Source organism: Fundulus heteroclitus, unplaced genomic scaffold, assembly GCF_011125445.2.
Source record: "Fundulus heteroclitus isolate FHET01 unplaced genomic scaffold, MU-UCD_Fhet_4.1 scaffold_99, whole genome shotgun sequence".
Lineage (NCBI taxonomy): Eukaryota > Metazoa > Chordata > Actinopteri > Cyprinodontiformes > Fundulidae > Fundulus > Fundulus heteroclitus.
Genome location: NW_023397461.1, coordinates 514,781 through 528,357, shown reverse-complemented (window position 1 = coordinate 528,357; position 13,577 = coordinate 514,781). Strand labels below are relative to the sequence as shown.

At 54.3% G+C, this 13,577-nt stretch overlaps 1 protein-coding gene across 10 annotated transcripts in view; it reads right to left on the bottom strand.

Moving 5' to 3' along the window:
- Positions 1-13,577, bottom strand: part of LOC105917347 (apoptosis-stimulating of p53 protein 1) — a 44,523-nt gene that overhangs the window by 1,953 nt on the left and 28,993 nt on the right. For 3 of the 10 annotated variants that reach the window (XM_036135054.1, XM_036135050.1, XM_036135056.1), the window contains exons 5-21: positions 11,673-11,780; positions 9,071-9,127; positions 8,878-8,998; positions 8,723-8,802; positions 8,422-8,589; positions 8,209-8,349; positions 7,910-8,099; positions 6,023-6,090; positions 5,392-5,596; positions 3,260-3,487; positions 2,970-3,161; positions 1,913-2,063; positions 1,794-1,831; positions 1,149-1,714; positions 799-932; positions 562-728; positions 286-485 (exon numbers count right to left, since the gene is read on the bottom strand). In XM_036135054.1, the coding sequence (XP_035990947.1) occupies positions 286-485; positions 562-728; positions 799-932; positions 1,149-1,714; positions 1,794-1,831; positions 1,913-2,063; positions 2,970-3,161; positions 3,260-3,487; positions 5,392-5,596; positions 6,023-6,090; positions 7,910-8,099; positions 8,209-8,349; positions 8,422-8,589; positions 8,723-8,802; positions 8,878-8,998; positions 9,071-9,127; positions 11,673-11,780 (2,814 nt within the window). The remainder of the gene's footprint in view (positions 1-285; positions 486-561; positions 729-798; positions 933-1,148; positions 1,715-1,793; positions 1,832-1,912; positions 2,064-2,969; positions 3,162-3,259; positions 3,488-5,391; positions 5,597-6,022; positions 6,091-7,909; positions 8,100-8,208; positions 8,350-8,421; positions 8,590-8,722; positions 8,803-8,877; positions 8,999-9,070; positions 9,128-11,672; positions 11,781-13,577) is intronic. The other 7 variants (XM_036135051.1, XM_036135058.1, XM_036135057.1 and 4 more) reach the window with 5 other exon arrangements.

The following is a 13,577-nucleotide window of genomic DNA, read 5'->3' as shown; positions in this document are numbered from 1 at the left end:
CTCTATTACAGCAAAGTTTAAGAAAATGAGGTTTTAAATCCCTGAGTGGCAGAAAGCAGAAGTTGGACGTTTCTGCTGTAGCTGCAACCTCCAGACCTCCAGACCTCCAGACCTTCTGACCTTAAAACCTCCAAACCTTAAACCTCCAGACCTCCAGACGTTAAAACCTTAAAACATTAAAACCTCCAGACCTCCAGACCTTTCCCCCTCCAGACGTTAAAACCTTCTGAAGCTTTGTTCGTCTCTCTCAGCTCCTCAGCAGTGAGGCAGCTGATGTTCTCTCACCCCCAGCAGGTTTCTGGGCACGTATCCCTCGCGCTCATCCAGCCTCGCCCACCACCACTCGGTCTCGGTGTCGTCATGGCGACGCAGCACGGCGATGGTGTCGCCCTCGCTGAAGGACAGCTCGTCGTCCTGCTGAGCGGCGTAGTCCCACAGGGCGTACACCGAGCCTTTGTTCATCACGCCCAGCTTCTCCTGCACACCTGCAGAGGACGGAGAAGCAGAGAAGATGAGCCTGCAGCAGAGGGACCTTCACCCCAGGCTGTGAGGACCTCCCACCGTAGAGGAACTGGGAGCACTGGCTGTAGCCCTCCTCCATCTCCTCGCACTTGTCCGCCGCCGTCTCCACGTCACTGATGGTGGTAGCAAAGATGGCCGCCCCGGACTCCACCAGCATCTTGCAGAGGTGGACGCTGTTGCAGGAGGCGGCGCAGTGGAGAGGGGTCCTGGAGGCGTGACAGTAGAACACTGGAGATCACGGAGGAACCACGGAGAACCCAGACCGCCGCTACTCACCATCCGTCGCTGTCGGCGGCGTTCACGTTCACCCCAAAGTCCAGCAGGAACTTCACGATGTGGTGATGACCCGCACACACCGCGTTGTGAAGAGGAGTTATGCCTTCATCGTTGGGCATGCTGGGGTTCTCCACCTTAGATAAAAGAGGAGGAGGAGGAGGAGGATGAGGAGGAGGAGGAGGAGGAGGAGGAGGAGGATGAGGAGGAGGAGGAGGAAGGTGTCACGGTGCAGCCTGCAGGGATCAGGAGGAGCTCCAGGAAGACCTGAGGCTCATCCAGCTGCAGCGTCCTGCAACACCTGCAGAAGGTTCTGCTCTCCAGACCCGCCTGGACAGGACTGAGCCTCTCACCTCGTAAATGATCCTCTGCACCAGATCGAACTCTCCCTCCAGCGAGGCGTCCAGCAGCAGCGCCAGCGGGTTGAAGCGGACCCTCAGACCGTGTCCGGTCCTCTCTGACGTCGGCTTCTTCAGGTTGGTCCGCTTGGCCTGCACACACACACCTTCACCGTCAGAGGGGAGTCCGCCCCCCCCACAGCGGCGTGCTTCCAACATGTGGACCTTTGGCGCTGCCGGCGGGGCGGCGGGTGAGGAGGGGGCGTGGCCTACGCTGCTGTGGGCGGAGCCAGCGCCTCTCTTGTCCTGGAGCCTCTCCGGTGGAGGACAGCGGCTGGGCTGGGCCGAGGGACACGTGGTCCCGCTCTCCGTCTCTCTGGGGGTCTCTGCAGCCGCCGATGGAGGAGAGGAGCGAGGAGCGAGAGGAGGAGAGGAGCGGCGCCGGTCCGAGCTCAGGTTCTGACCTTTGTCCTCCACGCCGGCTTCGCTGACACTCTTGTCTCCGAGCTCGACGTTCCCGGCGGCTGAATGGACGGCGTCCATGTCCCCCAGGAGGCAGTCGGGCTGGTAGAAAGGGTTACCTGCAACACAGGAAGCACCTGAGCGAGGCGGAGGAGTCGGAGCCGCTGACATCAGGAGGAGGAGGTACCTGAGTCTCACCTGAGCCGCCCTCCATGCCTCCTGCCAGCGTGTTGAACCTGCAGCCAACGAGAGAACAGCTTCAGTTAACCGGATCAGCTCCACAGGTCCATCAGCGTTTCCCAGGAGGCTCCACCCACCGCTGGTACAGCAGCTTCTGGATGTTTGGCCCCTGGGGGCCCTCAGGCTCCGTGATGGAGCTCCGTTTCTTCAAGGGCCGCGGAGCATTGCTGAGACGGCGCCGCAGAACCTCCAGGTCAGCGTCGTTCTGGTACCGTAGCTGTGAGTGGGCTGCGGAGCAACACCACGAGTTTATTCATCGTGAAGCATTGATGCTTCATGATGTTCTCAGGTAACAACAAAAACCAGAACCAACCGGACCTCCGCTCAGAAAGAACCGAGCGGAGGTCCTTCATGAAGAGGAGCTGAGATCTTCCTAGAAAACAGTGAGAAAACCTCCAAATGTCCGCCTTCCCTTCCATCAGAACCACCATTCACTGTTTAAACGGGTCAGAAAGATGGACTCTGTCTGACCCGGTTACCGTCTTCATCTTTTCTACAATCACGCTTTAAGGTTCATCCCCCCAGAATGTTTAGCTTGGAGAAATGAAGGTTCTGACCCGGTGAAACATTCAGAACCTTCTGCATTTAAACGGTTTCTCCATCCAATCGTCTCCTTAGAGGACTTCCTGGTTTCTGTCCAATCAGAGCCCAGAGTGCAGAGAGCCACGCCCACTCTCCTCCACTCCCAGTAGGTTTCACCTCTGGGTGGTTCTGAAGAAACTGGACCTGGAGGTTCTGACTCCTGCTGCTCCAGAACCTCAGAACAACGGCTAGCGGCTATTCACTGGAGGCTAGCGCCGCGGCTAACAGCGACTCAGCACTTCCTGCTGCTCCTGGCATTACTCAGCAGGTTCTGTCTGACACCGGAGGAGCAGACAGAACCTGCAGAGTTCTGCTGGGCCACAGCAGAACTCTGCAGGTTCTGTCTGAACCCGGTGGAGCAGAAAGAACCTGCAGAGTTCTGCTGTGGCCCAGCAGAACTCAGCAGGTTCTGTCTGACACCGGAGGAGCAGACAGAACCTGCAGAGTTCTGTTGTCTGAACCCAGAGGAGCAGACAGAACCTGCAGAGTTCTGCTGGGCCACAGCAGACGGGTCTAAGCAGAACCTGTGTGGACGTGGATCAGAGAACCCACCCACTGGCGTGAGCTTGGTGGGGCTGAGGGGGCGGGGGATGTTGTCCACGCTGGGTGGAGGAAGGTTCTGGGCGTCTCCTCCTCCTCCTCCGTCTCTGAGCTCGTCTCCTGCTGCCTTCGGTCCTCCGCCCTGAGGGAAGGGGACGGGGGACGGAGACGAGGAGCTGCAGGCGGCGATGGGCTTCCCGTACACTGCAGAGAGAGAGCAGAGGGATGGACGGGTGTGCGCACACTGAGCTGCAGGACGGAGCGGTTCTGAGCGGTTCTGAGCGGTTCTAAGCGGTTCTGACCTGCTCTGACGGCGGCCCGGTTGCTCAGGGAGCCGTAGGTCTTGGCCTGAGGCTGCTGGAGGTACACGCTGTAGATGGAGCTGCTGTTCATGGTGGGGGGGCCCTTCCTGGGGGACTGCGGCCTGGACGGGTGGTCCGGTACGTAGGGACGGACCGCCGCCGCCGGAGGCGGTTCTGTACGCTCCGTCTGAAGGGAGAGCGGAGACGGCTGGGCGGAGGAGGCGGAACCTGGAGGCAGAAAGGGAACAGAGGAGAACCCGGGTTCAGTCCAACTGCAGAACCCCCCCCCCCCCCCAGTTTAAACGGGTTGGTGAAATGCTCGGTCAGCTCCTTCCTCTGCTGGGGTAGCAGCACCAGAACCCTGGAAAAGTTCTGGTTCTGTTCTGGGTTTCCTCTAGAACCTCCAGAGGTGGTCGTACAAAGAAGCACTCTTCATAACATGGAGAACCTCACAGAAACCCTGAGCCTCCTCTTCATCATCAGCACCAGAGTCTTCAGAACCGCTCATCTCATTCAGAGACCAGAACATTACAAAGACGCACAAATACGAATAATTAAAACATTGGACTAAGATTAAATGATAAAATATGACCTAAAGCCGGTTCTGTGATTTGATGCTTATGTTTATTAAGTTCATTTATTTTTTTAATAATACAAGCATTTAAATAATGAAGCGTAATAATATAACACTTCAATATATATATATATATATATTAGGGCTGGGCAAGTTAACGCGTTAATTTCGCGTTAATTCATTAGACTATTAACGGCGATATTTATTTTATCGCGCATTAACGCATGTTGCTCACATGCTTTCAGTCAGTGTCAGTCAGCACGCGCACTGACTGCAGAGCGCTGTCACGGCAGCACTCTCCCGCTCCCTCTCCCCTCTCGTACATGGCTTAGCGGCGCCAGCCAATCAGCACGCAGGCTCAGCCTGGCCCGCCCACTCAGCTCTCACACAAACTTAACACACAAACAGCTGAGAGAGACCGCAGCAGCGAAAAAACATGAACTGGGGAAGTAGCACCGTTTGGCTTTATTTTAATACCGTAAATGAAATCAAGCTGTATGTTTTGTAAAAAGCCGGTTCATTTCAGTGGAAACACAACAAATTTATCTAAGCACGTGAAAAAACATGAAAACGTCGAGCCCCAGAAACGGAGAGAGGAGACGAAACTTCTCTCACTGCCCCGACAGACCCACAGACGTCTCTGACTGAGGCGTTTCAGTCCTCCAGGGAACATCCAGGTAGATCAGAGTGGTCATCTTCAGCAGCAGTTCATGTTAACTTTCAAATTAGATATTATCTATCATATGTTACTGGAGCCCACACATAACATGTAATTAACACCTTGAAAGAACCCAGTACATATATTAAAAAGTGTTATTTAAGATAAGATAACATTAGCTAATCCTTTTTTTATCCCACGACGGGGAAATTTATAGGATTAAAGCAACAGGCAGGTGCACACAACACAGACAAAATTATATAAGGATTGAAATATATAAGAGGTGGATTAGCGAAAAAACACTGAACATAACAGTATTATTATTATTATTATTATTATTATTATTATTATTATTATTTAATTGTAATAATAAAATAAAAACCACAAAACCCAAAAGGTCAACAGTTTCATGATACATCAAGCTTAGGGACTGGCTAATATACAGCAGGTCAAAAAAGGCCATATTTTGGCTGCAGTGCTTGCTGTTCTCTTATGAAGAAAAGATCAACTAGTGCACTAAATTCAATAGATGGGTTGAAAATATCCAGTATAAAATAAGATAAGTGCTACAAATGTTACAACACTTTTGTTCATATGGCAGCAGAACATTAAAATAAAAGTGCTATTTACACTACTTTTGAATTCATTCTTGGAGTTTGTAAATACAATGCGATTAATCGCGATTAAATATTTTAATCGTTGCCCAGCCCTAATATATATATATATATATATATATATATATATATATATATATATATATATATATATATATATATATATATATATATATATATATATATATATATACTGTGAAAATGGTTAGAACCCAAACTGTACTAAAATCTACTGTTAAATGTTTAATTCTACGTGTCCAGTATTCAGCCGTATGTGAGGTTTTACCCTGGGCGGCGCCGGGCGGGACGGCGATACGCTGCTGGATCTGCTGCTGCGATGAAGATGAGGAGGAGGAGGAGGCGGCGCTGGCAGCACCGGACCGAGGCCAGCCCAGGGTACCGGGGGCGGAGCGGGGCAGCGAGCTGGTGGCGCAGTGATGGCCGGCCGCCTGGTGAGCGGCGCTGGGGTAGGTACCGTAGCCAGAGGGAGGCTGCCGGGGGAAACAGAACCCGACACGTCCGTTAAACACCAGAACCACGGGATTCTTTTCAGATTTCTCATTTATAGAACAGACGCTGCATAAAACGACCAAAAACTAAACTAATTTCAACTTTTAACTTTTTGCTCTCTGTCATTTCTCTCTTCATAGAAGGTACACCTGGTCTGGCGTTCTGTTAGCTGTGACATCATCAGGGGAGGCAGATCATCCTCTATCACCATCTAACCTGTCTAAGGGAACGTAAACGTTTCTCTCCTGGTTCTGGTGTTCAGCGAACAGAACCCATGTTATTCTACCTGACCCGAAACAGGAACCGCTGGTTCTGATCTACTGTGAGATGGTGAGAGAAGAAGGTTCTGTGTGTTTTCATGCAGCCAAATAATCAGAACTTCTTGCTGTGTGATGAGGAAACGGTACCAGTTCTGGACTGCAGGTCCTCCGGTCCGGTCCGCTCTGACTGATGTTGGGCCACAGCGCTTCGTTGGCTGCAGAGAAGACAGAAAACAGGAAGTTCTAAAACCCAGAACCGAACCAGAACCATCTCCTGAACAAGGCTAACAGCAGCAACCCTAACTGCAACAGACTAGCCGCTGCTGTCTAAGGTACCGGTACCAGATGGTTCTGGGTATCTCCGGCACGGGCCGGGACAACTCACTGTGGTCACTGCCCCGCCCTGAGAGGGCCCGGTCAGGACTACACCTTTCTACACCTGTCTACACCTGTCCTCCTGTCTACACCTGTCCTCCTGTCTACACCTGTCCTCCTGTCCTCCTGTCTACACCTGTCCTCCTGTCTACACCTGTCCTCCTGCCTACACCTGTCTACACCTGTCTACACCTGTCTACACCTGTCTACACCTGTCTACACCTGTCCTCCTGTCCTCCTGTCTACACCTGTCCTCCTGTCCTCCTGTCTACACCTGTCTACACCTGTCTACACCTGTCCTCCTGTCTACACCTGTCTACACCTGTCTACACCTGTCCTCCTGTCCTCCTGTCTACACCTGTCCTCCTGTCCTCCTGTCTGCACCTGTCTACACCTGTCCTCCTGTCTACACCTGTCTACACCTGTCCTCCTGTCCTCCTGTCTACACCTGTCCTCCTGTCCTCCTGTCTACACCTGTCCTCCTGTCCTCCTGTCTACACCTGTCCTCCTGTCCTCCTGTTTACACCTGTCCTCCTGTCCTCCTGTCCTCCTGTCTACACCTGTCTACACCTGTCTACACCTGTCCTCCTGTCTACACCTGTCCTCCTGTCTACACCTGTCCTCCTGTCCTCCTGTCCTCCTGTCTACACCTGCAACGGTGTTTTCTCAGGTCTGCCTAAAAAGTGGATCAGACAGCTGCAGCTGATCCAGAACGCTGCTGCCCGCGTCCTCACTAAGACTAAGAAAGTAGAGCACATAACCCCAGTTCTAAAGTCCTTCCATGGCTCCCTGGATCTCAGAGAACAGACTTTAAAATCCTTCTGTTAGTCTATAAATCCCTGAATTAGCACCTAAATCCATCACAGACTTGTTATCAGTGTATCAACCCTCCAGACCACTCAGGTCTTCTGGCTCCAGCCTGCTCTGCAGAACCAGAACCAGAACCAAACAAGGAGAAGCAGCATTTAGTTCCTATGCTCCAATTATCTGGAACAAACTTCCAGAAAACTGTAAAAGTGCGGAAAGCCTGAGTTCTTTTAAATCAAGATTAAAAACACATTTGTTTAAAATTGCCTTCAACTGTCCTAGTTAACTGAATCACCACTTTTTTGTTCTATTTTCTATCTATATTTTATTCCTACTTGCTTTTATTCTGTTTTATTTTGCTATATTTTAATCATGTAAAGCACTTTGCATTGTCTTTGTACTGAATTGTGCTATATAAATAAATTTGCCTTGCCTTGCCTTGCCTTACACCTGTCTGCACCTGGCTGCACCTGTCTGCACCTGTCCTCCTGTCTACACCTGTCCTCCTGTCTACACCTGTCTACACCTGTCTACACCTGTCCTCCTGTCCTCCTGTCTACACCTGTCCTCCTGTCTACACCTGTCTACACCTGTCCTCCTGTCTACACCTGTCTACACCTGTCCTCCTGTCTACACCTGTCCTCCTGTCCTCCTGTCTACACCTGTCGTCCTGTCCTCCTGTCCTCGGACATGAAGGACAAGCAACCGACCAGGGGACAGAAGCAACCAGAGCAACCTGGACACCGGGCCCCCCGTGGAGAACAACGAGGGGAACGTCCAGAACAGGAAGTCCAGGGAGGCAGACGTCTGAGAGGAACCTGCTGTCCAGCAGGAAGAAGCAGAAGCAGGAACCTGAGAGGGAGCGGACGTGGTTGAGGGCCGTTGGTTTGGGAGGGGGGTCGGCGTGTCCAGGGTCCTGCCTCCCGTCGGCGGGGGTCTGGATGTAAGGACAGACGGCCGCCACCCGGCCTGAGACTCCTCCTCCTCTAGGATGGGGGGAGGCCTGAGGGGAGGGCGGGGCTCCTCCGTTGATGCAGCTCAGCTGGACGGGGAGAGAAGCGGCGTTAGAAAGTCTAGCTCCACCTCAGAGAGCCAGACACCTCCATGGTCTACCTCCACCTCCATGGACTACCTCCACCTCCATGGACTACCTCTGCTCTCTTCTTCTGCAGCCGTTCCCTCAGATCTCCGATGCGCTGGTCCATCACCGTCACCTGGGCGTTCCTCTTGTTCAGCAGCTCCTTGTTCTGGCTCAGTTTGCTGCTCTGCTCCACGTTATGCCGGTTACGAGCCTGAAAAACACACGGTACCGGTCCAGCTGGGCAGAACCTTTCTGAGGGCATCAGCTAAATCAGGAGGGGTACCTGCAGCTCCTGGTACAGCTTCCTCAGCTCCACGGCCGCAGGCCCCGACAAAGAGGAGCCTTTAGGGCCGGCGGTGGCTCCCGGGGACCCCGTGGGGGTCGCCTGTCTGGGTGCGTCGGTCTGCAGCTGCAGGCGTCCTCTCCTCAGGTCCTCCAGCTGCTGCGTTAACTGGACATCAAGACGAGCTTCAGCAGAGTCACAGAGGAACCGCTACAGCCAGTAGCTGCACCTGCTCTCCGTTTCAGCCCGTAGAAAGGACTCCTGGCTCAGTGTCGCTGGGTGGAGCCTCTGACTAACTTACCTGGTCCACTCTGGTCACGGCGGACTGCAGCTCGGCCTGCTTCTCCTGAAACAAGCTGCTCACATGGTCGATCTCTGCAGCTGCAAACAGAACCAGGACACTGACGACGGGCTCGTGTTCTGGACCGGTGGTTCCGGCGCTGAGTGTGGGCTTACACAGGTTCCCGTTGATCAGCTTGCTGTAGTCCACCTGGCCTCTCATGGCTCGGATCTTCTTCAGCTTGGCTTCCTGCGTCTCCACTCGCTCCTTCAGCCGCTGCAGCTTCTCAGCTTCGGTCTGCAGGAGGAGAAACAAGTGGTGAAAGCGGGCCGGCGCCGAGCCGACAGGTTCTGATGGGCTAAGGTGTACCTGGGTCTGTCCTGGGTTGGATCTGCCTCCCTGCTGAAGATACCTGAGCCTCTGCTCCTGCAGCACAAAGTCACAGAGAGGAAGGTGTCAGAACCAGAGTTCTGGCTCCAGTTCTGCTGCCCCAGAACCGAGATGATATCAGTTTATCGGGTCTGACGGTTCTGATGGGTCACCTGCAGAACCGTCACGTCCTGCAGGCATTCTGACTGAGAACGGAGGAGCAGCTGGTCGGCTCAACGTTTCCTGGAGGCAGCAGGACCGATTCCTGCCTCTCTGGTGGTTTTCAGAACCTGGGAACCATCTAGAACCTGCTTCCATGACGGAGGCAGGCTGGACTAGCAGTGGAAGAAAGTAGGAGGAATGCTGGAGGACCTTCACTGGGACGGTCCTTCATGTCTCTCCTCCTGAACTCAGCATTCCTCACTGCTGCAGACCGCAGCTCAAACCTTGAAGAGCACGGCTGCAGAGACGCGTCCAACATCAGAGACCAGAAAGGTCAGAACATCAGCAGGAAACTGCCAGGAAGACCACCAGGAGAACCACCAGGAGGACTACCAGGAGGACTACCAGGAGGACCACCAAAGGAACCACCAGGAGAACCACCAGGAGGACCACCAAAGGAACCACCAGGAGGACCACCAGGAGAACCACCAGGAGGACTACCAGGAGAACCACCAGGAGGACCACCAAAGGAACCACCAGGAGAACCACCAGGAGGACCACCAGGAGAACCACCAGGAGAACCACCAGGAGAACCACCAGGAGAACCACCAAAGGAACCACCAGGAGGACCACCAAAGGAACCACCAGGAGGACCACCAAAGGAACCACCAGGAGGACCACCAAAAGAACCACCAGGAGAACCACCAAAGGAACCACCAGGAGAACCACCAAAGGAACCACCAGGAAGACCACCAGGAGGACCGCCAAAGGAACCACCAGGAGAACCACCAAAGGAACCACCAGGAGGACCACCAGGAGAACCACAAAAGGAACCACCAGCAGGACCACCAGGAGAACCACCAGGAGGATTACCAGGAGGACCACCAAAGGAACCACCAGGAGGACCACCAGGAGAACCACAAAAGGAACCACCAGCAGGACCACCAGGAGAACCACCAGGAGGATTACCAGGAGAACCACAAAAGGAACCACCAGGAGGACCAACAGGCTGAGGTAACTCTCCAGGTTCTCCTGCTGGAGTCTCTGCTGGTGAGAAGCTCTGATGCAGCAGAACCTGTTGCTGTCTGAACTTCCTGTTAACCCAGGTCTACTCCTGGTCCTGGGAGAGGGAGCAGATCTCCATGATGTCCTCCAGGCTGCAGCTTTATCACCACCCAGTCCCTCAGTGTGGTCCTAAAGACCAGCAGGTCTCCTGTGATGTCCTCAGCTCCTCATGTGTGAGTGTTTCAGGTCCAGGCCGGGTTTCTGCGGTCCGGATCAGGAGCAGAACCCAAGCGAGTGGACCGACAGACTGCTGGTCACTGATTGGCTGAGGGGGGTGAAGAACCGAGAAGGTTTCCTCTGAGGAAGTCCTGAAAAAACTATTAATATACAATAGTTCAAACACTTTATGTATCTTTGATTGTATCTATGTTTTACTTTCTAATGTATTTATTCTTTATTGTTTATCAATGTCAACACATGAGGCAGGAGATAAAGGCCACGCCTCCAGGAGGTGTTTCCCTCTTCCAGGCGTTTCTGGGCCGGTTGGACAACGACACGGCCCATTAAGGCGGAGCGGGCGGAGTAGAGCGGAGCAGGGTAGAGAGGGGTGGAGTAGAGCGGAGTAGAGTAGAGAGGGGTGGAGTAGAGCGGAGTAGGGTGGAGAGGGGTGGAGTAGAGCGGAGTAGGGTGGAGAGGGGTGGAGTAGAGCGGAGTAGGGTAGAGAGGGGTGGAGTAGAGCGGAGTAGGGTGGAGAGGGGTGGAGTAGAGCGGAGTAGGGTGGAGAGGGGTGGAGTAGAGCGGGGTGGAGTAGGGCGGAGTAGGGTGGAGAGGGGCGGAGTAGAGCAGAGTAGGGCGGGTGGAGTAGGGTGGAGCTGAGTAGAGAGGGGTGGAGTAGAGCAGAGTAGGGCGGGGTGGAGTAGGGCGGGTGGAGTAGAGCAGAGTAGGGCGGAGCAGAGTAGAGCGGGGTGGAGTAGAGAGGGGTGGAGTAGAGCAGAGTAGGGCGGAGCAGAGTAGAGCGGGGTGGAGTAGGGCGGAGTAGGGTGGAGCAGGGTAGAGAGGGGTGGAGTAGAGCGGAGTAGGGTAGAGAGGGATGGAGTAGAGCGGAGTAGAGTGGAGTAGGGTGGAGCAGGGTAGAGAGGGGCGGAGTAGAGCGGAGCAGAGTAGGGGGGGTGGAGTAGGGCAGAGCAGAGTAGGGGGGGTGGAGTAGGGCAGAGCAGAGTAGGGCGGGTGGAGTAGAGCGGAGTAGGGTGGGGGCGGAGTAGGGCGGGTGGAGTAGGGCGGAGCAGGATAGAGAGGGGTGGAGTAGGGCGGAGTAGGGCAGGGTGGAGTAGAGCGGAGCAGGGTAGAGAGGGGTGGAGTAGGGCGGAGTAGGGCAGGGTGGAGTAGGGCGGAGCAAGGGTGGAGAACGGATCTGCCTCATGGAGGCTGGCTTTACCTTCGCCATCAGCATCTGCTGCTGAGCCTCGATCTGCTGCTGTTGTCTCGTAGCCATTTCCTGGAGCTCTGAGAGGGTCAGCTCCACATGGGGGACCTGCACACACACCAACACACACCAACACACACAGGTGAGCCACAGAGTCAATCAGGACAGGTGAATTGCTGCTGACAGGGAGGAGATGGAGCACAGCTACACCTCTCAGCCGCTGGCTGCCTGAACCTAGATCTGAGATCTGGTTTAAGAAAACTTTATTCGTCCAGCTGCAGTCGGACATTAACGTCCTCTGATGACGGTCCCAAGGCGGTCAGGTGATGAACCACCAATACCCTGAAGGTCCACCAGAACCCTGCAGGTCCACCAATACCCTGAAGGTCCACCAGTACCCTGCAGGTCCACTAGTACCCTGCAGGTCCACTAGTACCCTGCAGGACCACTAGTACCCTGCAGGTCCACCAATACCCTGAAGGTCCACCAGTACCCTGCAGGTCCACTAGTACCCTGCAGGTCCACTAGTACCCTGCAGGTCCACCAATACCCTGAAGGTCCACCAGTACCCTGCAGGTCCACCAGTACCCTGCAGGTCCACCAATACCATGAAGGTCCACCAGTACCCTGCAGGTCCACCAATACCCTGCAGGACCACCAATACCCTGAAGGTCCACTAGTACCCTGCAGGACCACCAGTACCCTGCAGGTCCACCAATACCATGAAGGTCCACCAGTACCCTGCAGGACCACCAGTACCCTGCAGGTCCACCAATACCATGAAGGTCCACCAGTCCCCTGCAGGACCACTAGTACATGCAGGTCCAATCAGTACCCTGCAGGTCCACCAGTACCCTGTAGGACCACCAGTACCCTGTAGGTCCACCAGTACCCTGCAGGTCCACCAGTACCCTGCAGGACCACCAGTACCCTGCAGGTCCACTAGTACCCTGCAGGTCCAATCAGTACCCTGCAGGTCCAATCAGTACCCTGCAGGTCCACCAGTACCCTGTAGGACCACCAGTACCCTGTAGGTCCACCAGTACCCTGCAGGTCCACCAGTACCCTGCAGGTCCAATCAGTACCCTGCAGGTCCACCAGTACCCTGTAGGACCACCAGTACCCTGTAGGTCCACCAGTACCCTGCAGGTCCACCAGTACCCTGCAGGACCACCAGTACCCTGTAGGACCACCAGTACCCTGTAGGTCCACCAGTACCCTGCAGGTCCACCAGTACCCTGCAGGTCCACCAGTACCCTGTAGGACCACCAGTACCCTGTAGGTCCACCAGTACCCTGCAGGTCCACCAGTACCCTGCAGGACCACCAGTACCCTGCAGGTCCAATCAGTACCCTGCAGGTCCACCAGTACCCTGTAGGACCACCAGTACCCTGTAGGTCCACCAGTACCCTGCAGGTCCACCAGTACCCTGCAGGACCACCAGTACCCTGCAGGTCCACCAGTACCCTGCAGGACCACCAGTACCCTGCAGGTCCACTAGTACCCTGCAGGTCCAATCAGTACCCTGCAGGACCACCAGTACCCTGCAGGACCACCAGTACCCTGCAGGAGTACCACCAGCCCTTCTTAAAAACAGCAAGAAGAGATTTTTATCTCTGCTAGAAAACATGTATCAGCGTCTGATAGATCATGTTTTAGACTTTATGCACATTAGGCCCACCTGCCATGACTGTTGTCTAACTGAAGCAAACCTGCAGGGGGACATGAGTTTAATGAGCCAGGAGAGCAGATCTGCCGTGGCTCTGCTAGTGTTTCATATCCATCATGTATCCTCAGGTTCCCCTTTAACAATCCTAAACAGTATGAGAACCGAAAAGGTTCTGCAGGAGTGAGGCAGCACAGTAAGTAACATAACAGTCAGAAAATGCTGAGTCATCGGCCTTTATGGTAACGCCA